We start from the raw sequence: 25,300 nt of genomic DNA, 5'->3' as shown, positions 1-25,300 counted from the left end.
AAATTGGTGTAATGAGTCCTGATAGTAAGACTTGAGAAAAAAAAAACTCTGGGGGTATGGCATCTGTGCCTTCAACCCCTACTCTCGTGTGTTGTACAGACATGCAGTACGGAGGACGGAACAAAAATGTATTTCTCTTCCCTTTTTGGGACTAGTGGATAACCCCTATAAGGTCGCCAAGTTATGGGGGCTCTATCGCCTAAGCAACAAGATTTTAGGCGGTCTACGTCCCTAAGACCCGCCAAAGGGAAGAGGCCTAAAACCTCAGCAACCTTATGGGGGAAATCCGCTAGTCCCAAAAAGGAAGGGGAAATCCATTTGCTCCTCCGTACCATGNTCTATCCAATGGCACTATCACTGTCTCGCAAATTCCATTGGCGGCCCAAGCGACACCCCGTCTCCAGCCTCTTCAGGCCCGCGATAATGCCGACTTCGTCGATTTTCTCGCGCTTCAAGTTTCGCTGGCACGGTGCAAAAGACTCCGGCAGGCCCAAGTGGAAGCAGGATGGCGACTCGAAAAAGCTACTATTGCCTTGTCCTTCTTGGCAGAAGTTTAAAAGTCTTGAATCACTGGTTCCTTTAAGGCTCGGGAGTGAACAGCTACAGAATGACCTTGGCTATTCTCGCTGCTGAACACGGCCCCGCCTTTTCCTCACCAACTTGTACCCAGCACTTCGCATTGCCTGCACAATTTCCATCATCCTTTAAGAGACGAAGAGATTTTAATGGTTTCGATCTTACCTTGCATATCCGTTGTTCGCAAGGAATACTCGCGCAGTGAGGACTGTTTTTCTTCGTAGGGCCCCCGATTGCTCACATTTGTGAGGCACAAGTGCGACGGTCCATCCCCATTGCGTACACCACAACGATCGCTCCTGGCCCGAAGATATTGACGGTATAAGCGCACCTCAAATAATGGTCGAATCTAAACCCTGATTACGACTGCCCTGCCAAAGTCGGCGTCCGAGCCCAGGATTCTCCTGTCCATCGATGACCCTCATCTGCAATTCGTGATCGTACCGAGCGATGTCCGGGTTGGATCCCGAGCTCTATACCGTGGCATGGTTCGCCCCCCTCGAGATCGAGGCACAAGCCGCCTTGCATATGCTGGATAACAAACACCGTGGTAGATTTCCGATGGGCCGCGGTGACGATTATGTGTTCCAAGCTGGTGATATGTGTGGACATAATGTCATCATTGCAACCCTTCCGGCAGGTCAAGAATACGGTACGGGTTCCGCTGCTGCCCTTGCCAGCCAGGTGAAGAGGTTCTTTCCTAACCTATGGTTTGGATTATTGGTTGGTGTTGCTGCCGGCCTTCCTAACTTCTCGCGATATCCCCCGCTTGACATCCGCCTTGGCGACATTCTTGTGGGTCTTCCCACTAGCGAGAGTGCCGGACTTATAGCCTACGATTTGGGCAAAGAGACAGGACAGAGCGGATTTCAACTCTTGCGCTTCGGGCATGTCTTGGCCACCACGGAAACCGTTGTCAGGTCGGCGATCGGTAGTATTAAGCTCTTGGCGCCGAATGATGCGGAGGTGGTCTCTCCGTACTACGAGTGCATTAAACACAAAAGGCATTCTAATGGCACGTTTGTGGACCCGGGCCAAAAGCAAGATATACTCTACCAGGTAGAAGATGACGGGAACGAGCGTCTTATGGAACGAGAAATACGACCAGACGACGAGCGCACTCAAGTATGGTATGGTACTATAGGTTCCGGGGATAAGCTGATGAAGAATGCTCGAAAACGGAATGAGCTGAGAGACAAGTACAACGTCATCGGCCTCGAGATGGAGGCGGCCGGGACCATGAACCGCATTCCCGTTGGTGTCATTCGAGGGGTTTGCGACTATGGGGACGAACATAAGAATAAGGAATGGCAACCGTATGCTGCGGCCATGGCTGCTGCCTATGCCAAGGCAGTCTTATCTGAGATTCCGGCGAGAACTATACCAAATAAGCCAGTGGCTCCACAGAATGGTTGGTACGCGTGGTAAACGCGCCGCTTTTGAAGGACCCTTCTACCCAAATCAGATCTCAACTCTATATACTCCTCCATCTATTACATACGGTTCTAAGGCTAACGTATTGCATTAGTGGCACCCTGGACGATCTCTACGGACGACAGGGTTAAGAAGCGCAGACTCGACGAAGAATATCCTGCCTCAATCACGGATGACAGACGCAAGAAGAACTGTGGCTATGAAGAGGTTGTTGAGGCATCCGGAAGCAGTAATAGACGAGCCGCTCAGTCTATCTCTCGCGGACAGGGGATTCAACAGACAGGTGGGAACTTCTCGGTCGGGGGGAACCTGAGTTTTGGTAATGGCTGAATCCTTGCACGAGGTAGTCGGTCTTGATTATTAACGAATAGGATAGTAAACATATGTGCCAGACCTCATAGTGACTCCGTGTGTACGTGAGCGTATTGAAATCCTTAGCCTTCATCTCACCAGAAATGACCTGGTATTCAGTACTATAGTAGCTAACTTCGTGCATTAGCTCTAGATGATCACATCCGGTGCTTACAAGACCTACGAATTACCGATCCGCGCGATGACAAGGATCGCATCCAGCAGACCAAAGGCGGCCTGCTAGCAGACTCGTACCGCTGGATCCTCGACAATGCCGACTATCGACAATGGCGCGATAACCGGGAGAGCCGGCTGCTCTGGATCAAGGGCGATCCTGGCAAAGGCAAGACGATGCTAATTTGCGGTATTATCGACGAGTTAAAGAAGTCGACTGCCGACGCGAGCCTTTTGTCCTTCTTTTTCTGCCAAGGCACTGATTCACGCATCAACAACGCCCCGGCCGTCCTGCGTGGTCTCATATACTTGCTCGTCAACGAGCAGTCATCACTCATCCCGCACGTGCGAAAGAAGTACGATCATGCAGGTAAAGCGCTCTTCGAGGATGCAAATGCGTGGGTTGCCTTGTCCGAGATCTTTGCAAACATCCTGCAAGACCCGGGCCTGAAGAGTGCATACTTGATCGTGGACGGTCTCGACGAATGCCAGAAAGACTTGCTACAACTTCTCGACTTAATTGTCCAGATGTCGTCTATATCATCTCGCATCAAATGGATCGTCTCTAGTCGCAATTGGCCGGAAATCGAGAAGCGGCTAGAAACAGCCGGAGAGAAAGTAAAGCTATGCCTTGAGTTGAATGTAGAATCAATTTCCGCTGCTGTTGGCAAATACATCTGGTATAAAGTGGACCAATTGGCAAGGCTACAGAAGTACGACAAAAAAACACAAGACGCCGTACGAGACCATCTCTCCTCGAATGCAAATGGCACATTCCTCTGGGTGGCTCTAGTCTGTCAACATCTAGAGAAGGCCTCCAGATGGAACACTCTCGCGAAGTTGAACATGAACATGTTTCCACCTGGACTTGATGCTCTTTACAAGCGAATAATGGAACAAATATGCAATTCGCACGATGTTGACATCTGCAAGCGGATACTTGCTTGCGTGACGACCGTATACCGGCCTATTACGCTAAAGGAACTGACGTCTTTCGACGATGAGCTGGAGGCTACTTCCGATGATCTCGAATCGCTCGGGGAGATTATAGGGCTTTGTGGTTCTTTTTTAACAATCCGAGAAGGCATTGTCTACTTCGTGCATTAGTCAGCGAAGGACTTTTTGCTCGGAAAGGCGTCCGATGGAATCTTTCCTTCTGGGATGCAAGAGGTTCACTACACAATCTTCTCGAGATCGCTCCAGACTATGTCTAGAACGCTGAGACGCGACATATACGGCTTACACGCCCCTGGATTCCTTGTCGACCAGATCAATGAGCCCGAGTCGGATCCATTGGCTGCGGTACGGTATTCGTGCATCTATTGGGTTGACCATCTATGCGACTTTAATTCTAGCCGAAACGCGAAGGACGAGCTCCAAGATGGCGGCGCGGTCGATAAGTTCCTGAGACAGAGATATATTTACTGGCTAGAGGCTCTTAGCCTTCTCAGAAGTATGTCGGAGGGAGTACTTTTAATGGCCAAACTCGAGGGTTTACTTCAGGTTAGCCTTACATCAGTAGTACTATTTTACTATCTAGGAAGTGCCCTAAGACCATTCTAGGAAAAGGCAGAGGCATCACGATTGATTGACCTAGTTCAAGATGCTCGCCGATTTATTCGGTACCACAAGTGGATAATAGAAAAAACTCCTCTCCAGGTGTATACATCAGCACTCGTATTCAGTCCAGCCCACAGCCTAATAAGAGAATTATTTAAGCAGGAGGAGCCAGAATGGATTACAACTAGGCCAGCTATGCAAGATGATTGGAGTTCCTGCCTTCAGACGCTCGAGGACCATAGCGGGCCGGTCTTGTCAGTGGCCTTCTCGCACGACGACAAGCACCTCGCGTCAGCATCAGACGATACCACTGTTAAGATCTGGGACACGGTATCGGGCAAATGCCTCCAGACGCTCGAGGGCCATGGCGGGTCGGTCAACTCAGTGGCCTTCTCGCACGACGACCAGCACCTCGCGTCGGCATCAGGCGATACCACCGTTAAGATCTGGGACACAGTATCGGGCAAATGCCTCCAGACGCTCGAGGGCCATAGCGATTCGGTCAGCTCAGTGGCCTTCTCGTACGACGATAAACGACAAGCACCTCGCGTCGGCATCAGTCGATACCACCGTTAAGATCTGGGACACGGCCTCGGGCAAATGCCTCCAGACGCTCGAGGGCCATAGCGATTCGGTCAGGCTCAGTGGCCTTCTCGTACGACGATAAGCACCTCGCGTCGACATCATACGATACCACCGTTAGATCTGGGACCGGCATCGGCAAATGCCTCCAGACGCTCGAGGGCCATAGCGATTCGGTCAGCTCAGTGGGCCTTCTCGTACGACGATAAGCACCTCGCGTCGACATCATACGATACACCGTTAAGATCTGGGACACGGATCGGGCAAATGCCTCCAGACGCTCGAGGGCCATAGCGAGTCGGGTCAACTCAGTAGCCTTCTCGCACGACGACAAGCACCGCATCGGCATCAAACCGATACTACCGTCAAGATCTGGGACAGGCCCCTCGGGCAAATGCCTCCAGACGCTCGAGGGCCATAGCGAGTGGGTTAGCTCAGTAGCCTTCTCGCACAACGACAAGCACCTCGCGTCGGCATCAGTCGATACCACCGTTAAGATCTGGGACACGGCCTCGGGCAAATGCCTCCAGACGCTCGAGGGCCATAGCGATTCGGTCAGCTCAGTGGCTTCTCGTACGACGATAAGCCACCTCGCGTCGACATCATACGATACCACCGTTAGATCTGGGACACGGCATCGGGCAAATGCCTCCAGACGCTCGAGGGCCATAGCGATTCGGTCAGCTCAGTGGCCTTCTCGTACGACGATAGCACCTGCGGTCGATCATAACGATACCACCGTTAAGATCTGGGACACGGCATCGGGCAAATGCCTCCAGACGCTCGAGGGCCATAGCGAGTCGGTCAACTCAGTAGCCTTCTCGCACGACGACAAGCACTCGCATCGGCATCAAACGATACTACCGTCAAGATCTGGGACACGGCTCGGGCAATGCCTCCAGACGCTCGAGGGCATAGCGAGTGGGTTAGCTCAGTAGCCTTCTCGCACGACGACAAGCACTCGCGTCGGCATCAAATCGATACCACCGTTAAGATCTGGGACACGGCCTCGGGCGAATGCTCAAGATGCTCGAGGGCCATAGCGAGTCGGTCAACTCAGTAGCCTTCTCGCACACGATAAGCACCTCGCGTCGGCTCAGGCCGATACCACCGTTAAGATCTGGGACACGGCATCGGGTAAATGCCTCCGACGCCTCGAGGGCCATAGCGAGCTGGTCAGGTCAGTGGCCTTCTACAGACGACAGCACCTCGCGTCAGCTCACACGACACCACCGTTAAGATCTGGGACACGGCATCGGGTAAATTGCCTCCAGTCACTCGAGGGCCATAGCGAGCTGGTCAGGTCAGTGGCCTTCTCGCACGACGACAAGCACCTCACGTCGGCATTAGACGATAATACTGTTAAGATCTGGGACACGGCATCGGGCAAATGCCTCCAGACGCTCGAGGGCCATAGCAAGTGGGTCAACTCATTGGCCTTCTCGCACGACGATAAGTACCTCGCGTCGGCATCATACGATAACACCGTTAGGATCTGGGATACCGCCTCGGGCAAGTGCCTCCAGACGCTTGATGTTAGTACGACACTCTATAATATATCATTTGATGCTGCTAGTCAATATCTCCGCACTGAAATCGGTGTTATTATCTTAGATGTATTATTAGCTTCAGGTACGGCGCCGAGTAGAACTGTACACCAAAAGCCTCAATACCAAGGCCTTGGTATCAGCTCCGACGGTACATGGATCATGTGCAATTTAGAGAACTTGCTTTGGCTGCCCCAGGAATATCGGCCAGCACATCCGGCCGAAAAGTCATGGACTGTCGCTATCGGCTGTGCATCGACTGTCGCTATCGGCTGTGCATCGACTGTCGCTATCGGCTGTGCATCGGGACGGGTTTTAATATTCAGCTTTTATGACCCACAACTCCTTAGCTAGTAGTTCTTGAATTCATTATTCATCTATTATGTCTCTTTCACAGAGGGTCCAGGGCGGTGAATATATAATGCTCGTGAATTGCCATCTATATTTCTCACATCCAGATGGTTCAATAGTAATGTAACAAAAAGGCTGCCAAATGGCTGTCAGACTGTCACGTGCAATAACGCTTATCGAGGGAGGGGGAACTCGGAATCTATCACTGCTTTCGTCTAGAGCAACAACAACAATATATATTCTCGAGAAGTTCTTAAGCATGGCTTACAGCGCTGCGAAAATCTCCTAGGGCGATGGCTTAGTCCTTCGATTGGTGTACTCGTCATATAGACGTGAGATTGGCTCATCGATTAACAGTCAAGATTATACGAGCCGTTTTACGATTGCGGCTAACAAGCTAGACATATTTACGTCTGCTTAGGCCTTATAGTTGTAGTATATATAGGCAAGTCTAGCACTGCCACTAAGTTCCCTTTGGAAAGATGGTCGATCGATCGCCGCCGAGAAACCATTGACCGGCTCCCTCTTCTCTCCTGGCAATGGAATCGGACTGTCGGAGCGGGAAATCAGTCGTGGGTATCTAGTCGGCGATCAGACGATGCTGTTGATGATCCAGACCATGCTGAATCGCTTGGACTCCTGCTCTTGTGCTTTTGGTATCGTCCTTGATGGCTTGAGAGAGTTTGCTGAAAATGTTATTGGTCTCACAATGCGACCTCTGCTGAGATGTGACTGACAAGTGGTCCGTCTCCAGCGCCATTTGCATGAGACTTTTCAAGCGTTCAATCCTAAACAGAATGCCTTCGACCTCCCCTTTGCTGAACTTCCAAGTAAGGGCATGTCCAGCTTTCTGGAGCCCACTTCCGCTAGTGATCTTACGCTGAAGCTACAACAGCGCAACCTTAAATTGATCAAGAAGTCCGTTCTGCATAATAAGTGCTCTGACCGCTGTGAACCGTGCCTGACAGGGGAGCTCTGGCAATGAGCTCCGAGTCTTGTTCTGGTGGGGGTCTCGGAAGATCCAGTTGGAATTCTAAGAGACTTTTTATCCCCTTCGCCCGTATATAGAAATTTCTAGAACGTCTGAATGACCCACTCCGAGCATGACCGCTCTGGCCGCAATTGTCATAATTATGTGAATGACGGAAGCACAGAGCATGACATCCGTGAAAAAAAAGCGGTGAGCATCTAGAGAGAATTACTACAGAAGTAAAAAGGGAATAGGAGACACTAAGAACAGTGCACATCTCACCGGCCCTCAACCTCAGCCCTGCGTTAACGGTCAGTGCCATGACGCGCATATTTGAAACCGCATCGCTACACCCAAACCCTAAACTTCCTGCACCACATCCTGCATGAGCATGCTGCACGACGCACAATGACGCGATGCGCCATCTTTCGCTGCAACTGAAACAGCACCACGAGTCAAGGGAACGCACAGACGAAGCTTTGGAATGCAACCGAANCATGGCACCAAAATAAACTTTCGATTCTCCGACAGCAGCTTGCGCAGGTCATACGGCCGCACGCGCAACTGCCGTCCGCGCGCTCCGCTGCGGATATTACCTAGTGTGATTGCTCACATTACTATAGACGCTAAGAAAACGCATAGACAATAGAAACTTAAACCGGACTAGGGGTATCGCCACGTGTGCGTATGTGTACAGCAGACTCGCTACCAAAACAAACCGACCATCCCGATTCATGTTGCAAAGTTGCCCCCCCCCCCCCTGCCTGATACATACAGTGAAGGAAACAACGACCCAAAGAAAAAAACGCTGGACTGGCCGGACGAACGCTAAAGATGCAGAAACAAAAATAATTGCACCGGTTGACGTAAGGAAATGCCAGAACGCCCGTGACGATGCTTGATACTGGTAAAACGAACTAGTTTACTTTTGTGCGTGAGTGCACATGTGGTTGGGGTTTTAGATTTCTATTAGGAGCGTCCTTCGATGGCTACGCTAGAGGGGAGGTGTTGGTGCCCGCTGAGATTAAGACCGCGGGGTGGCACGGGGTAGGAGGGCCCGAAATCGCCGTGGATTTGGGGTGCGGGAGGCGCAGAGGTGGCTTCGTCGTTTTGGGTCGCGGGGCGGGTATCGAGGCCAATATGTGGGTCGGGGATTTGGATGTCGAGCTAGGCAGGAGTTAGTAAATGCAGTTGCTGATGCTTTGATAAGTCTTTGAGGCAAGGTTATGATTGAGGAGCCGTAGATGAAGAGTACACACAGTCAGATAGCCGGTCCGCCTCAATGGAATAATTTTGACACCTTCTTTGGCTCCGACGTTCTGATTCCAATCCTCAAGCCACCTCTCAAGTGCTTCCAACTTCCTCTTCACTGCACTCATACCCACGTCATCCCATAACCAGAGTGTTGCTACTCCCATAAGCGAATCAACCCAGGCACGCAGGCTGGTGGGACTGAATGCTGATACTAACTCATCGTTCACTTTTTTGATGATGTCTCGAAATGCCTCTTCGGAAATCACAGGGTCCAGGACTTCCGGATATAGATTTGCGAATGTAGGTGCCAAGTCACCAGCCACCATCCAATCCCGCTTGATGCGGATAATGCGGGTGTTGTTGTGTAATGGCGATGAGAGCGGCACGTGCGGGTTCGGATGTGGGAAGCATGGATGCGAAGGGCCCCATGCATACTCAGAGTCGTTGTCTCCATCTCCGTCACCGCCGATCAGCGAACGGCGCAGCGAGTGTATAGATTGTTGACGCGAGAGAGGGAGTGACGCGCGCGAAGCTTGTGACTTGAGTTTTGGTCCGGCCTCGGGGTCGTCTAGCTTGGGACTTGGGGTCGGCGCGTCCTCCACGCCTGCTGCTCGCGCAGCGATCTGTTCCATTGGCATTGGGAGTTTCGGAGTGGGCGGGGCGGATTCAATGGCAAGGCTTCTCCGGTCCCTAGGTAATCCAATACTCGTACGACCGCTTTCTCCGCCGGCGGAACGTTCGACGACCAGGGAAGAAGGGGTAATGCTCTGGCGGCTGCGGCGCTGCTCGGGAAGTGTAAGGAGAGGATATTCGTCGCGGCCTTCGGTGGGTTTAGGGAGGCCTTCGACGATCTGCGGATGCTGGACGGGCACGTTCGGAAGGGTGAGGTTGCGCGGAGAGGAATTGACGGGGTTCCACAGTCGCGAGGCGGGAGCTCGAGGAAGCGAGGAGCGGAAGTTGAAGTTGAAGATGCGATTTGTCTGGCTCCAGCGAGCGGGCTGGGGCCGAGGAAGCGATTGCGGCGCAAACGTACGCGGTGGTGATGACGGGGTAGCTTCACTTTGGGACGCCGTTGTTGCGTGGGCCTAGGCCTCGTGGGATAGACCGGGGATGGCAGTGGTGTTGATATTGGAGAGGGAGGCCGTCGGCGACGCAGGAGGTTCAGGGGTGCAAAAGAGAGTTGGCGGGATTCGCCGCGGAACAGAACCGAGCAAGGCACACGCTCCAGACGCTCAGGACGCAGCATCGAGCGCGGATGGGCAACGAGCAGCAGGAGGACAACAGCGTGTGCTCCTGTTGCTATAGCAGTATTGGTAGCAGTGGGAGCGGCGGCGCAGTGGGAGCAGCGTTAGTATTAGTAGTTGCATGCGGTGCAGCGGAGTGCTGCTGTGTCAAACAGCGGCCGCACTGTGTGTGCAGGTGGCTCTCTTAAAAGAAACAACGACTTTGACGGCCCGAAAGACTTATTCAGAAGGGCTGGGTTGAGCATTGGGCGTTCAATAATGTGGTACCCGCTGAACATCCCAGCTTTGCGGCGATCCGGTTGCCATCATTCGACGCCTTGTTTGAGGCCGTAGCCAGACAGGCGAAGAGAAGCAAAGACAAGGGAGCATGAAGACGGCCTGCAACGCTCATCTCGCACGACTATACGGAAATCGGCCTCAGCAGGAAGGGGTCAGCACAGCACCGGTCGCGAGTAATGTTTTACGGGCGAAACGTCCCTGGCAGCGCTCCCTGGTGGGTGGTGCTCCGTCTGACCCCCTGAATAGTAGCAGGTTAGGTGGCGAGCTACGAAACGCCTCACCCGTGATGAAGGTACCGGTTCCAGTACCCGGGGACGCTCCCTATCATGTCGAACACAACTTAATATATTTCTGGAACCACTCTATCTAACGCCACTTCATTCCTGTCCGCACTATCAATAGGGCTGCTGTGCTGGCCGAGATTCAAGGACGCTTGACAGAACTATAAATTAGAAGTTATGTAAGGATCGTACCGGCTGTTTTCAGCCTCCTCGGTTTATTCCACCGTGGGTTTTCCCATATCGCCTCCCTATCCCCGCCCATGACGCCCATCCGCAAGCCCACTCCGAGACGTTGGTCCGGGTATCATACCTTCCTTCCTTGATCCTGGGCCTCTTAACTTGTAATGCTTGCTGTGTACATAAACAAAGGGGAACGAGAGTCCGTCCACCCCAAAAAAGGGAACATTCATTTCATGCATCTAGGCGTTCTTGTTGGCGGCCGCCTGCATCCGCCGCATGGCCTCCTTGTGCAGATCGAGCATGTCCCCGCGCCGCATCATGTCATCGAAAACCGTGTCGCGATACGTCGCCGCCATCGCTTGCTGCTGCTTCTCCATTTCCTTTTGCTTGCGGTCATTGATCATGGCTATACGCCGACCCTCATCCGCCACAACCGGCTGGACCGGAGCTATCTCCTGGCGCACAGATTCTCGCCAAGTTGCAAGCATTGCTTCACGCTTGCTCTGATCTATGCCTGATGTTCGCTTGGGTTGATGCGAGTCAAATCCCTGAACATGCTCTGCGAGAGGCCAAGTTCCTTGACGCCGCTGCTGTGGCTGGAGTTGCTGGTTCTGAATGAGCTGCTTTCGCTGAGCAAGCGTCATGTTCTCTTGATCAATCAATTGCTTCCTTTCCGAAAGTGAAGTATCGTCTGAACCCTGCCCTTCCAGGCGCACACCTCTCGCAGATGCTGCATCGCTTGGTGCCATAATGTTGACGTTTGGTGTCGACGAGTAAGGATTAAATGACATAGTGGATACTTTGTTTCGTACCATGCCTTCTCGCTTACCCATGAGAGTACTTCCTGGCATTGGCGATGGTGTAAATCGCGTAGCACCTGATTCCTGCGGATCTTCTTCAATGGGCGATTCTACAAGTGTCTGGTTTAGCAGAGGTGTGGAAGAAGACCTTACTCCCTTCGTCATAGTTGCTGAGCTAGACCGAGAAAGTGTGGCTGGTGTTCCAACGCCACCAATATATGGCCCAGGATTCTGGATAATTGGGATCGTGCTGACATTTGCGCTTGAAGGTGTTCTGGATAGCGAGGTTGACGGAATGTCATGTGGTGATTGTTTCACTAAGCTGGAGGAGGATCGAACAGCGTTTGCTTGGCGATATGGGTTGGTTGCCGAAGACTGTGAGACATCCCGCATCAACTTTGTAGTCGCCAGTGGAGGCGGCTGAGGCTTGACTTCGACCGTCGCTGTGGCCACAGTCTCTGCAAAACTGTGATCTACCTGGATCCCGGGAGATTCTGGCTCCTTGATCTCATCGAGGTCCGGTTTTTCCGCAAGCTCCAAGTGCTTCGCCCACTCATTTGTTCTATAGGATAACACTATCTTTGATAACTTCTCCGGCAGAATATCCATTAGGCTCCCTACACGAGACTCGATCTGCGAGCCCTCTGATTGAGGTATCGATTTCATCGATTTTGATCGTCTCCGACTCCGTGCATCATCTTCAATCGCAACAGAAGTCCCTGAACGGCGTCTTTGGCTGCCGAGCGACGCCCGCTTGGGTTTTGATTCGCTTGGTTTGGGATCTGTGCTGATAGTTAAGGACTGATGCTTCGCTAAGTTCCTCAGATCTTCATCACTAGGTTCGTTTGATACTGGACTACCCGAAGGCTTGGCGCTCGAAGGCTCATCCTCGGCGTCTGATTTGGCCGTTTCGGTCTCACCTCTTGTCTTGGTATCAGGCAACTCTGCCTCATCAGCGTTTGAGTTGAGAGGAGCTAAGGCGTAATCTTCAAATCCGAATTTTAGTGGCGAATGTGGCGGCGATAGTGTAGGCAGAGACATTTCGTCCTCATCGAGATCGTCCAACGTAGCCGCAACTGATGATGCCCGGTCATCTTCAATGTGGGGTATTATTAGAGCTTCACGAGATTCGGAATGATCCGTTGAGTTTCTACTCATAGAAAACCGGTTCAGTGCGGATTGAGTTGAATACCTCTTCGACGTCGGTCTCTGTGCAGGCAAAAAATCTAGGACAGTCGATACAGACACATTATCTTCTTTGTCGGAAGATTCCTCGGTAGGAATTGTGAACGGTAGAGGGATTATTACAGGCGGTGGTGGAACGGATGGACGGATAGAGGTTCTCGTAGAGACCATGNGAGTATTTTCACCATCCTCGGGATGTCTGATTTCCGCAGAAACCCATGCACCACTGTTGTTGGAGTTTAGTACAGAATTATTTCCTGTTCCTGGATTACTGGGCTGGACTGTATTGCCACTAGCCTCAATATGTTGAATACCGTCGTCCTGGAGAACCTGAGTAGTGATGGTTGGACTGGAATTGCGTTTGCTTGATGCCCTGGATATGAGGTTTCTCTGACTTCCTTCCTTAGACTTCGACATATCCACCATCTCCACGCTCTCAGAAGTCGATCGTTTTAGTCCTTTGACGCTAACCGAAGTTTTCGGAATACTACTATCTGAGGACCCAACAGCAGAGTCTGTTTGAATGCCAGCGCGTTTGTCTCCATATGCAGCTTCCCACTGCGCGCGTTCCCGTGTCAAGTCGTTCTCGATTCTTCGCCCAAGTTCAGATTCCTCTCGTTCCACATTTTGATCATGCTCCAAGCGCACAACAGCATTTCTCTCTCGGCGCTCTTTAACAAGCTTCCAGAGCTTCAGTTGCGAGACCAAACCCAGCAAAAATATCAAGACTGTACATGCTACCTCCACTCGAATACCCCGTGTTATTGGGTATGTATTGGTGTTGAGGGGGAAGGTATTGGAATTAAGGTCTAGAGCAATCAGCACTTGCAGAAAGGTGTAAGATTCACAATTCCTTACTCCAGAGGTATAGCCAAAATTCTTTCAAACCAGCTCGGCTGAAGCAGTCAATACCAAGCACCGCTATGGTAGCTCCTGCGAAAGAAATGCAAACAATTAAGCCGTAAGTTCGGGTATAATGACTAAATGAGAGACAGAATGCTGCAAAGCTCATGCAAGCAATAAAGATAGCTCGTCCAGTGGTGGAGCTAATAAGGCCACCCTCTTTCAAAGTTAGGAACCACATGCTTACGCAGAATCCACCCAGTAAGCAACCGAGACCATCAGTGATGTCAGTAAACACAAGTGAAAGGGCGCCGAATATTAAACCGGAAATGAATGCGGCTACGAAAAATGCTCCCTGTACTGCATTGGTCACTGGTGGGCTCATTAAATAAACAATGAGTACCTGAATGTCCTAGTCAGCCAGTTAACTCTAGATTTGTCTTTAAGCCAACATACCGTAACAGCTAAGCTGGTCAAATATGCCGCAGAGAAGAATATATATAGCCTATAGAGCTTTAGCAAAGCCTTGGAGGAACTTCGTGGGAAACCGAGTTACCATTTATTCTTTATCCCAATCACGGTGTATACCATGCCAGACATGAGCAATATTACTCCGGCTAAGCCTGTAGCGGGAGTGATTGCCGGCTGGATGGGTAAAGGATTGGTGGAATTCGGAACTGATACTCAGGTCAGGACGCGCTAAGTTATTGAGTTGCTCAGCTTACCATATGTGGCGGAAGCAGAGGCGGTACTTGGTACCGATGTCGATGGAGCCTGGATGATTGTCGTGGACGTCACCAAGACAGAAGATGTTTTTGCATCATTGCCTGTGGCTTTCGACGTCTGTTGGAAAGAGGTCGAAGCCGTGGCGGTAGCCTTTGCTGAGCCATCGGAGGATTGAGATGGATCGGCTGTTGATGAAGCGTGGGCAGCAGCAGTGCTTGAAGGAGCAGAAGACTGCGTGGGATTGGTAGACGGCTGATTATCTTGACGAGGGTCCAAAGGATATCGCAGAGCTGTGGTGGGTTCTAGGTGGAATGCGATAAGAGAGAGAGCGCATGCGAGATAACGATAGGATCGCATTGCAACTGATATGAAGTGATTCAGCTACGCAGCGGGAAGCGATAGGTAGACAATGGCCATGCTACGAGATCTCTCTAGTTGAAGTAGTTCTGACTGTTTTTGCACAACAAGGCAGTTGCGGCCTCCACCAGCAACAACAAGCAGCGAAGAGAATGGAATGAGCGTGGAAGGTAAATAGGCACGAAAGGTTGCAAAAGAATGGGAAAAACTTGGAATAAGTCCGGTGAGCGATGTGCTAGGTCATATCGACGCAGATATCGATTGTACAACGACAGGTAATTGGAACAGGGAGAGGGACTACAAGGGTACGAATCTGCGATAGAAGAAATCCACAGCCCCAGAAAGATCTCCAAGTCGTGTCGAAGAGATTTACAAAGCCATGGCCCCTTCCCTCGCCATTTCACTTCTGAGAATGAACCTGTGGCGTCCGTAGGCGTCAAGGTGAAGCTTTAACCGGGACGGCCGATACCACATCGAGTTATCAGCGGAGCCCTAGGGAAATTACATTCTGGAGACGAAATCAGCCATGGCGGTACTAGATCCAAACGGTCCGCGAACGAGAGGCCCTCACGCTTCCAAGCCCAGAACAGGCCACGCACGGGAGACGAATGGCAGGACCCAATGGCCCAGCTCACAGGGCAATTGCCTGCTTGCTTGCTGGAGAAGCGCAGCGACGATGGGGTTCCGGAGGCGCAGCTGCGTGTCATGCTTGTGTGGACGTTTCAAGCCCAGCAGAGGACGATGCAACGTTCTGCCAGAGCTAGCAATTCACGTTGGTGGCCGGCACGCGCAGAACGACAAGGTCTAGCACTTCGGCGAGAAGGGAAAAGCATCAAAAGCGAAGCGAAATTTGTTGGAGCGTAGACCGGCACAACGGGACGCCCGAAAGCGTTACAGGGCTGTCATTCTGGGCGGCAGTTTGGACGGTCGGGACTCTGCTCGTGGCTGGACAGATCAGCTAATTCGCCTATCACGCCATGCAGACGAGACTTCAGGGGCTTTATGCGGGCCAGTGCTGGTGCCTCGTCCCAGTCCTCTTCCTTGGACCTCCCAGGCCAGTCTGCACAAAAACAGGATCTCCACGCTGTTCCTTCACGCTGCTCGCGTCCTTGTGCTGATAGCCTTGCATAAAATGACGGCGTGCAGTGTCGCCCCGAGTCAGCACCTGGGTTCTGGTGTTTCATCGTCGTAATCGGCTGGAGAAGTCTCTCGCCGTCATGCTGTTGCAGAGGACCAGTCACCGTGAAGAGGCGAAGGGGGTCCATCGGTGGATTTAATTAATTGGGCGAAGAAAATAGAAAATTAGAAAATTCGCCTCAGATCGCCAAGCGATGATCGCCGCCGTCCTGAAGCGCGGGTCAACTAGCGCGAGGATTGCCCCGTGCGCCGTCGAATGTGTGGTTCCACCATTTGACCCCTTGTGTGATAAAAATGGTGGAGCTTGCTTGCAAACCTGCACTCCAACCTTGCTCCTTCTCATCTGAATCGTGAAGACCCTTGCTAGCCGAGAGCAGAGCTGGTCTCTCAAGGGTGCTTCAACGAACGAAGAGACTCGGGATTCGATAATTCTGTGCGAGACCGCGAGTAAGTTTCTTGGTGTATCCCATTGGCCAAAAAATTAATGTGAAGCCGTCCCATTTTTGCCGGAAGGCGTTCGTAGGATCAAACAGCCGTGTCTGTACAACCACACTCGTGCTTCAGGGTCCTGTGGAGTGCACGCGTTTCTTTCAATATATCGGCTCTCTCTGTCTCCTAAAACTTCAATTGCTTTTTGCTTTCATTGTCGCTTCATCAGCTCAACTGAAACTGCCGCAACTGCCCGTTAGCAGCTGAGAACATCCATGCAAAAATATCTCTCGTATTTGTAAATCTAGACCAAAGCTAACTGTAGGTGCTGATGAGCCGCATCCTACGAATTGCGTCTACAACTTACGACTTCATGCAAGGCGGCTTGTCTCCACACGCGTAGCACCTCACGTTCGGTGAGACACGGGCCACGTCGCGATGATTGGACCATCGTAGGTTGACAACGCGGAGCCTGTGACAGCCACGACATCATGCTCACACGTCCACCAAGCAACAGCTATCAACAGCTCCAAACCCTGCTGCTACACCGCCCTCCTCGCTTTGATCACCTTTTGTCCGCAGCAGATATCCTGCCTCCCAATTCTCTAGCACCTCTCCCGCCTTGCCCTGGCCCGTCCCGTTCTTCCACAAGCATACACCATAAACTCCGAGCTCGCTGATGACGCCACCCTTTTGGACTTCGCCGTTGCGCAGGATAGCATTTCTCCGAGCCGGCGGCTCAATCATCTCCATAAGTATATACGCCGGCCAGTATGGCTCGGGCAAAGATTTGAGAAACTCAGGGATTGTTTTTCGATAAACGTTATTCCCGCCGCCCTCACGCTGCGGCTTCAATACGTACTTGTCTGCCGATTCGGGGTTGGTCGCCAAGTTACGTGCTTCCACACCTGCATCGCTCTTGTCTAACGGGTATATTGGTGCGAAGGTTCGGAGCACTCGAGATGCGGTTGCATCGTCTGGCAGAAAGCGTTTCAAGTGTGGTGAGTGAGGGGTGGCAAGCACTTGCTGTATCTTCTTGCAGCCAGCCAGTTGGGTAAGAATGCTCGGACATTTGATCGCCCTGCTTCGTTCCAGCTGTAAGCGAGCAGTCCAATCCTCGGATCGGGGGTGATCGTCAGGTGTGTATCCTGCCCGGAAATACACTGTTGCCACCTCGTATGGAGTTGTTGGTGAATGAGGTGGAACATAAATTAGCGTTCGATCCGAGTCAAGCTTTGTGTCCAAAAGAGTGCGGTGAAATGGTAATCGGAACGATCGCACACCACTTTCTGCTAGCAAGGAATATTCCAAAAGCCTTTGATCAAAAATGTTCCTCTCTGGATCTTGCACAACAAATAAAACACACCTTGGGTGAGATGTTCGTGAAGACCCATAGGCATTGTAAGCTGATGCCAAGCCTGCAGCTAGGGATGAAGCTGATTTGCTTTGAGGTAGAGCATCAGCCTTAATTATCGTGGATGCTGACGAGGGATATGCATTGATATTCAAAAGGTGGTTATGTAGCACGGATACTTGGGAAGAGAGACCCCCAAAAGAAGAGGCAATTGTGTTAAATTCAACCTGCTTGAGTCCTACAGGTGCTCCAGAAATGGAAGGATCCACATGGACCATATAGTCAGATCGAAAGAGACCGAGGGATAATTCCTGGCTCCCATCAGATTATGATAACATAATACATATCCAACTTACATGCCTGGACGTAACCCTCTTTCTTCACGGCAATATGGATTTCCCATAACTTGGCAACGAAGTCGTCAATATCTACAAGTCTGACATTGAAAGAATAAGCGGACTTCTTTAAAGAGAGCGGAGTTGAAAAAGCTTCGAGAAGAGACCAGATTTGGGCTCTTTATCAAAGTTATGAAGTATTTATTCATGCCGTCCGCTGCTAAGACTCTGTACGTGAATATGACCATGCTGTTCTCGAAGCTTCGGCTAGCAATATTGGTAATCGGAATGCAAAAATATTCCATTTTTGACTTTAAAAAATGCAATACTCACTCTTCAACTATGCTTCTGAGCCACTCCTCGTCCCGTGCAATAGCGGAATACAGTTCATTATAGGCTTTCTGAATCGCTAAACCCTCTTCAAAGCATGCCCGTGGGAAAAGGCTTGGGAACAGAGTGATCGGTGCAGTAGTAGCAAGGACGCCTGAAGGGTCCTGATCTTGAGTGACAAAAGATGGCGCTGGTCTTACCGCCAGGCCATGTGCGATAGACCAATCTTTGAGGACATCCAGGAGATATTTCTCCTGCTCCGTGGTTAGTTCCGGCGGGTAATCCAGAAAAAAAGACGGTGCCATTGCGGAGCCCGTATCCTCTCTAATCAGGTAAAGGGATGAGAGCTTGCTGTTGAGGGATAAAGGTCTTCATAAATATTTCTCTATCAAAGGCTGATGACCAATCGTCTCTGACGAGAAATGGGAATTCACAATTACGGAGTTTTTGCTTTTGAAGGTCCAGTAGCGCTAGACGTGTGGTAAATATTGTGGCCCGTGCGGCGAAGCGGACTTCTTCGTCTGAGCCTGATGAGGTAAGCAACTCTGAAACTTGGAACGCTCTACATTATGGGATGCGTAGTTGTCGTATACTTTGAAGATAGACGTGCCGCAACGCACCAAAGGAGCTGAATGCCTAGCTGAGGTCCTATGTGCCTCTATAAAATTCACTGTCAGGCGTTCTTTGTCTTCCATATCATCTTGTGCTAAGATCTTTACTTTCATTTACGCGCCTTCGTGTGAAGATGGGAGATCTCTGGTGGCAATCTCATCAAGTCACGATATAGTCATTCACTTTATATTCACTTGGCTCATTATCTTCCGCTTCTCGTTAGAGGTCCTCAGCATCATCAACACGTTCAACCTCTAACTTGCCTGAACACCAGCGGCTCGCTTGACCTTATCTAACGCGTTAATTTCTTCAAGACAGTTTCACGGCAGGCTCAGAAGTTGATGCTTTAGTGCTAGCGAATCTCCTTCCTCGCTTCACCTTCCCTGTTAAATTTCTCTCCTTCCTTATCACAACCGCTTCATCTCGGCTTTGTAGCGGACATGGCTATGGCTTCAGATAAAGACCCCTGGGATTGGACCATAGATGAGGTTATTGAAGCTCTCTGCGCCTCTAGGAGGATCTATAACGATGCAGGATGGTCCAACCCAACCCTTCCGGATTCAAAAACGTTTGAGCAACAACTCCGAGAGCAGGAAGTCAATGGTGCCACTTTGTTGATTGGTGTCACTGAGCAGTTCTTGAAAGAAGAGCTCAATATCAGAGCCTTAGGCAAACGGCAGGCCCTACTAGTAGCAATCAAGCACCTTCAGAGCCGGTCGTCAAGATACTGCGAACAGTTTCCGCCCTATTTTCCTGCTAGCCAGGCTCCTCTCAGTGCTGGCTTTCATACACCTTCTTCTTCCTTTTTTCCACAGAGAAGTCTTGCGTTCGCATCTTCACTATTGAATACTCACCATACCTTGCCGGCCATTCCTCACTCTAATGAGACGGCTGAGACCGACAAAGCAGCTCAATCTGTTCAGAACACTGCTTTTAGCACGGAACTTAGCCCCGCTCCACAATTACTTTTAGGTGAGGCTACAGTGCATGCTGAGAACGGCCCAAGTGAGGGCACTCACCTAGCAGTGCATGCACGTGCTGGCGAGGACATAGTAATAGATCAAAGTGGACGGAAGCGTCGGAAACTCAAGCAATTTTCTACTACCACTTCTGAAGCAATCACTGCTTTAGCGGCACGTGCTAAACTACATCCCGCGTCATTAAACACCCCACCGTTACATGGACTCAAAGCCCCTAGTGGAGTTGATCAACCTGCCGTCGGCGAGAGTACGCAACTTGGCGAATCCCAGCTGCCGCTTTCAGACGAAATTGTCTCGCCAATACGACACTCCCAGCTTCTACCCTATCATGACTCTGTCAGCAGTTACTTTGGACAGAAGTTTCCTATTGATAAGATATTCTATGGAAATACTCCCCTTGGCCAAACTCTCCATGATGACGAGGACGATGACGACTCTGAATTCTTCTTTTCCGCGGAGGTACCATCTGGAGTCAGTGAATATGTTTATAAACAACTGTTTCACTTTCTGAACAACGTGCAACAGGAGCAGGTCATAAAGCGAAACAGACCAGCGATTGCTCTTTACCCATACCGTGAAAGTATTCTTCTAAAGGGTCAAACACGTTCTGTCACAGTCTTCCAGGTGGTCGGGGATGACGTACATGCGACCCGCGAGGATCCTTTGAGACCAGATATTGACGATCCCTACAAGGATAACGCCATTCATGAGTGGGACTTCCTTGGGCACTGGGCCAACGGAGATAAGACAGTACTGCCTCAGATTGGAGATTCAGATTCAGAAATAGACTATAGCCCATCCTTACTCGAGGAAATGGAAACCGAGGCACATGAAAAAGAAGAGCAACGTGCGAAGCGCGGTCCCTTGACAGCGGACGAAGTGTCTACGCTAGTTGATCAAACAATTGAAGATATCAAAATAAGCTGGCAAAAGAAAAAACTCCCATTGCGGGAAAGCACTGCGTGGTCCGTCTGGAGGAAGGGTAGGCGTTCAGAAGTACGACGACAGCTTAACATACAAGCGGAGGAGCAGATCAAGAAGCTCAATGGTCGCCTCTTAACATTGAAGAAGGAAATATCTGGGCAGATTTGGCAAAAAGAAGCCGAGGTTCGCCGGCAGTGCACCATCCTTGAAGAGAACGTGTTCCAACGTGAGGATCATGCTTGGAGAATATCCATCTGGCAGAGAAAGGAGGAGCCTCCGAGGCCTAAGTCAAAGCCTCGTACACGGAAGAAAGTTGCTAATGTCCATGCGAGCGACGAAGAGGGTATAAGCTTAGGTAGTGACTCAGAAGCAGCTTCAGATGATATGTCGCGTTTCATCGACATCAAGGAAATTGACATGACACAGGTTATGCAATCCCAATCTTCGCCGGAGCCAAACCTTCTGGCACAGTCGTCTGAGCTGGATCGACACTCGTCTCCGGAACTTGAACAACAATCGGCGGTGCAGAGAGCTCAACCGCCGGATGACAGCGTCACTGGTGCTCAGGCTGACGATGAAATGGATGTAGATAAAGAGGATTCGCCTGAAGATACAGCCATTGATACGGTTGAAGAGAGTGACCCTAACATGACTTCCTCAGAAAGTGCTGCTGCTACGGAAAGTTCTTCTAAAGCGCCACCACAACCTCAATCCCCTCATTCAGTGATTGATCTAACCTTCTCTCCGGATGCAAGCCCGACGATAGACACACCTATAAGATCCTACCGGACGGAAATTCCTGCGTCGCAAAGATTCAACGGTGTCCCAGAGAACTCCTCCGCTGCCGATATTGCTAGCTGGACCTGGAAGGAGCTGGATCAGCGAGGTGATCGGAAAAGAATGATCATTAAAATCCTCAGTGAGATGGACCCCACGGATTATAACATGATGAAGGAACGTATCCAGAAAGTTTCAGCAAGGGACTTTATCGACGAAGTAGGGCGTGGCTTAGGTGCACTCTTGAGAAAAGACTCAAGACTCTCAGGCGTCCAGCAAGAGACATTCCCGAAGATCATCAAATTCTCAAGACTGTATATTTGCTGGGATATTGGTTCTTGCCGGTGGTGGAAAGAGGACCTTCCTGAACAACTCGCACAGGATATTAACAGAAGTAAGAAAGGTGTTGAAGACTTTTACGGGTTCCTTTGTACCGTTCTTCTAGAAGGTCAACATGCTGTGAGAATCCCGAAAGGCGGTGGGGTCTCCACTCCGAAATCCAAGCTGAAAATTTCGGTGCCTACCGCGATAACAGGCAGTCAACCGCTTTTGATTTCCGATTCAGATGTTGAGGAGACTGAAGGAACCCTTAACAAGAAGCGGAAGCGAGCGGTTGCTCAGAGCCAAACAGCTATACAAAAACGAGAAAGCGCACAACAGCGTCGCCAGGAACAGGAATTAAAGGAGCAGCTTCTCCAACAACAGATCGGCCAAGATGTTACGGAAGGAAGCAGCAATATCATTATCAACACTAGCAAGCACGAAGATGATGGATTCGTATACCTTAACAAGTTCATTGGCGCGAGGATCAAGAAGCATCAAATCGAAGGTGTCCGTTTCATGTGGCGTGAGGTCGTTACGGCTGGTCACTCCGAATCACAAGGGTGTCTCCTCGCACACACGATGGGCTTGGGAAAGACAATGCAGGCGTGAGTGATATCAACCTCAATTTAGTGGACGGGGGCTAATATACGTTTAGGATTACACTCTTAGTGACCATCGCGGAAGCCGCGCGCTCGAAGGAAGCCGCGATCAGCCAACAGATACCGAAAAGTCTGCGCATGTCCCGGAGCCTCGTAATTTGCCCTGCCTCACTAGTCTGGAACTGGCTTGAGGAGCTTGCCATGTGGATCCCCCCATCAGCGAAAGCTTTAGTCGGAAAACCGAGACCTATCATTTCCGATGCAAGCCTTAAGCAGCGCCTAGATGAAATTCAGCTGTGGTACGATAATGGAGGGATTTTGGTAATGAGCTATGAGATGTTGAGGGTTTATGTCCAGAACAAACCCACGAAAACAAGAGCCCCGCCTTTGACCGATGAACAACACAAGAAAACCATGAAGTATTTACTGGAGGGGCCCGGAATTATCATAGCAGATGAAGCTCATACACTTAAAAATTTCGGTTCGGGTATCTCAACTGTAGCCGAAAAGTTCAAATCGAAGAGTCGCATTGCTTTGACCGGATCTCCCCTGGCAAACAACCTTCTAGAATATTTTACGATGATCAATTGGATAAGCCCTGGCTATCTCGGCGACCTCGTAGAGTTCAAAGCCCACTACGAGGAACCAATTCACCAAGGCCTATATTGTGAGAGCAGCCACGGCGAGTATCGGACGGCTTTGAAAAAGCTGCGTATCTTGAAGAATGAGATTGAACCAAAGGTGAATCGAGCTGACATCACCGTTCTAAAGGGCAACTTGAAACCGAAAGTCGAATTCGTCATTACCGTACCTCTCACCAAACTTCAGGAAGATGCTTACAAGATATACGTCAAGTCAACCCTTGAAGTCTCGCCGACGGGAGACGATTATGGTAAAGATGCTAAAAATGCCCGTATCTGGAGTTGGCTGAACGTCTTGTCACTGCTCTGCAACCATCCCATGATATTCTTTAGCAAGCTTTTCGAGGAAGAGAAGGCAGTTAAAAAGGGCCAAAACCCTAACCCAAAGGGGACGACTGCTAAGTTAAAGAAGCAAGCAGCCAGCTCCAACCATGTCAACACCGACGAGGAGAGTCCCGGAAGTCCAGAACAAGACGTTGATGATTTGCCGGTTTTAGATCTCGGACTTCCTGTGAGCATGATGGAAGCTCAAAACGCGCTTTTCATGGAAGCCCAGAAGTTAGATCAGATGCAGCGCTCTTACAAGATGGATGTATTCAACAAAATTCTGGATTACTCAGAAAAAATTGGGGACCGGGTGCTTGTCTTTTCCCACAGAATACCCACTTTGGACTATATCGAGAAATCATTCATACAAAATGGTAGAAGTTACCAGAGAATTGATGGAAAAACCAAGGCCTCTACTCGCCAGAGTTCTGTGAAGGAGTTCAACCAAGGGCTGAAATCCGCTAGTGTCTTCTTAATATCTACAAAAGCAGGCGGGCTTGGCTTAAATCTTCCGGGAGCAAATCGGGTTATTATTTTCGACTTTAACTTTAATCCTATTTGGGAGGACCAAGCCGTTGGGCGAGCATATCGCCTCGGCCAGCGAAAGCCCGTCTTCGTATACCGATTCTTGGTGGGAGGCACATTCGAATCAATCGTCTATAACAGCGCCGTTTTTAAGACACAGCTGGCATATAGGGTTGTCGATAAGAAGAACGTCCAAAGACATGCTCAAAGGTTGCGAGACTTCCTGTTCTTTCCAAAGCCAGTTAAACAGAATGACCTTCAGCCATACAAGGGTAAAGATCCCTATGTGTTGGATCGAATTTTGGCTCTCGATGGCGATGAATCACTTATTCGGTCATTATCAACAACAGAGACTCTGCAGGAGGAGGTCGCGGAAGACTTCACTGCGGAAGAGATTAAGGAGATGGAGAAGATGCAGAAGGAGGAAAGGATGAGAAAGACCGACCCGGCAGCGTATAAGGCTCTGATGCAGGCTAAGCAGAAGGCTTTGCATGTCGAGCAGATGGCCAAATTCGAGCAGGCCAGGTTGGCTACTTCAACAAAAGCAGGCTTAGCAACGCCAATTCCACCCCCTCTAAATGTGGCTGGATTCATGCGTCACCAGAATAGCGATTCCGAAGGGAACCGACAAACTGAACGAGATCCAGCGAACTCCCATGCTAGATCTTCAGCAACAACATCGGGGCCCGACCCAAAGCCGCTTGGAGAGAGGCAGCTCTCAGGCAAGTTGAGTTCTACTGCTCCGGAGCCCCATCAACCGAGGTCACGCGGGGTTGCCGGCTCTGTGTCCCTCCCTTCATCTCCACCTCGGGTTTCCCCGCACAGAAGAGAAGAACGTTCAGCGCTTGGCACTATTACAGAGCATGCGAACGATGAGCCTTCTGCCAGGAATGCACGTAGCTCTGAGCCCCCATTTCAGAGCATTCCGCCAGCAACCGCTCCTCTGCCTCGTATCTCAAATTCGCCGTCCAATGACCTCCCTGCGTTTCGTCCTAACCCCGAAGGTTCTCACGAGATGCCGGTAGATAACGATGAACATCAGCCTAACGAACGCCAACCTGATGAACGCGGCTCCAAGGAGATATCGCCAAATGCCGAGGAGATCCCGGCTGCACAACCCGAACATAGCGGCAATTCACAAAACGGCAGTCAAGCATCTTCATCTGAGAAAAAGGGTCTTTTTGACTCATTACGTAATGCCATTGGGCCTTCTTTTGGAGCATTCAAGTCTCCTAGTGGATAAGGATGACAAGGTGCTCATAGTGCTATTTACTTGTGGATTGAGAGATTCTAGGAAGGGCTTGACGAAGGG

At 50.6% G+C, this 25,300-nt stretch overlaps 5 protein-coding genes across 5 annotated transcripts; 2 read left to right on the top strand and 3 right to left on the bottom strand.

The window, feature by feature from the left end:
• Nucleotides 1–607: 607 nt before the first annotated feature.
• On the top strand, nt 608–6,578 carry K441DRAFT_693838 (WD40 repeat-like protein; the record flags this gene model as incomplete). Its single annotated transcript, XM_067652677.1, has 12 exons — nt 608–1,987; nt 2,105–2,293; nt 2,403–2,426; nt 2,510–2,725; nt 3,182–3,492; nt 3,643–3,842; nt 3,891–4,038; nt 4,099–4,596; nt 4,923–5,231; nt 5,300–5,356; nt 5,474–5,602; nt 5,721–6,578. The coding sequence occupies exons 1-12, from the start codon at nt 1,027–1,029 to the stop codon at nt 6,576–6,578; spliced, it is 3,900 nt and encodes a 1,299-aa protein (XP_067507487.1). The 5' UTR covers nt 608–1,026.
• A 1,715-nt stretch (nt 6,579–8,293) lies between these two features.
• Nucleotides 8,294–10,650, bottom strand: K441DRAFT_703568 (uncharacterized protein; the record flags this gene model as incomplete). Its single annotated transcript, XM_067653481.1, has 3 exons — nt 8,294–8,712; nt 8,805–9,858; nt 10,604–10,650. The coding sequence occupies 3 exons, from the start codon at nt 10,648–10,650 to the stop codon at nt 8,515–8,517; spliced, it is 1,299 nt and encodes a 432-aa protein (XP_067507486.1). The 3' UTR covers nt 8,294–8,514.
• Nucleotides 10,651–11,022: 372 nt separating this feature from the next.
• On the bottom strand, nt 11,023–14,694 carry K441DRAFT_685042 (uncharacterized protein; the record flags this gene model as incomplete). Its single annotated transcript, XM_067651841.1, has 5 exons — nt 11,023–13,577; nt 13,627–14,014; nt 14,068–14,116; nt 14,168–14,288; nt 14,337–14,694. The coding sequence occupies 5 exons, from the start codon at nt 14,692–14,694 to the stop codon at nt 11,023–11,025; spliced, it is 3,471 nt and encodes a 1,156-aa protein (XP_067507485.1).
• Nucleotides 14,695–16,755: 2,061 nt separating this feature from the next.
• Nucleotides 16,756–18,736, bottom strand: K441DRAFT_604725 (glutathione synthetase large chain; the record flags this gene model as incomplete). The annotated part of the gene is made up of 3 exons (XM_067645350.1): nt 18,283–18,736; nt 17,967–18,050; nt 16,756–17,929 (listed from the first exon to the last, which is right to left on the bottom strand). The coding sequence occupies exons 1-3, from the start codon at nt 18,582–18,584 to the stop codon at nt 16,756–16,758; spliced, it is 1,560 nt and encodes a 519-aa protein (XP_067507484.1). The 5' UTR covers nt 18,585–18,736.
• A 595-nt stretch (nt 18,737–19,331) lies between these two features.
• Nucleotides 19,332–25,231, top strand: K441DRAFT_674649 (uncharacterized protein; the record flags this gene model as incomplete). The annotated part of the gene is made up of 2 exons (XM_067650775.1): nt 19,332–22,501; nt 22,552–25,231. 2 exons carry the CDS (start codon nt 19,332–19,334, stop codon nt 25,229–25,231), a joined length of 5,850 nt encoding a protein of 1,949 aa, XP_067507483.1.
• Nucleotides 25,232–25,300: the final 69 nt, after the last annotated feature.

Source organism: Cenococcum geophilum, assembly GCF_001692895.1.
Source record: "Cenococcum geophilum 1.58 unplaced genomic scaffold K441scaffold_8, whole genome shotgun sequence".
NCBI lineage: Eukaryota > Fungi > Ascomycota > Dothideomycetes > Gloniales > Gloniaceae > Cenococcum > Cenococcum geophilum.
The sequence above is the reverse complement of the archived record's forward strand: the minus strand, read 5'-3'. Positions and strand labels throughout refer to the sequence as shown.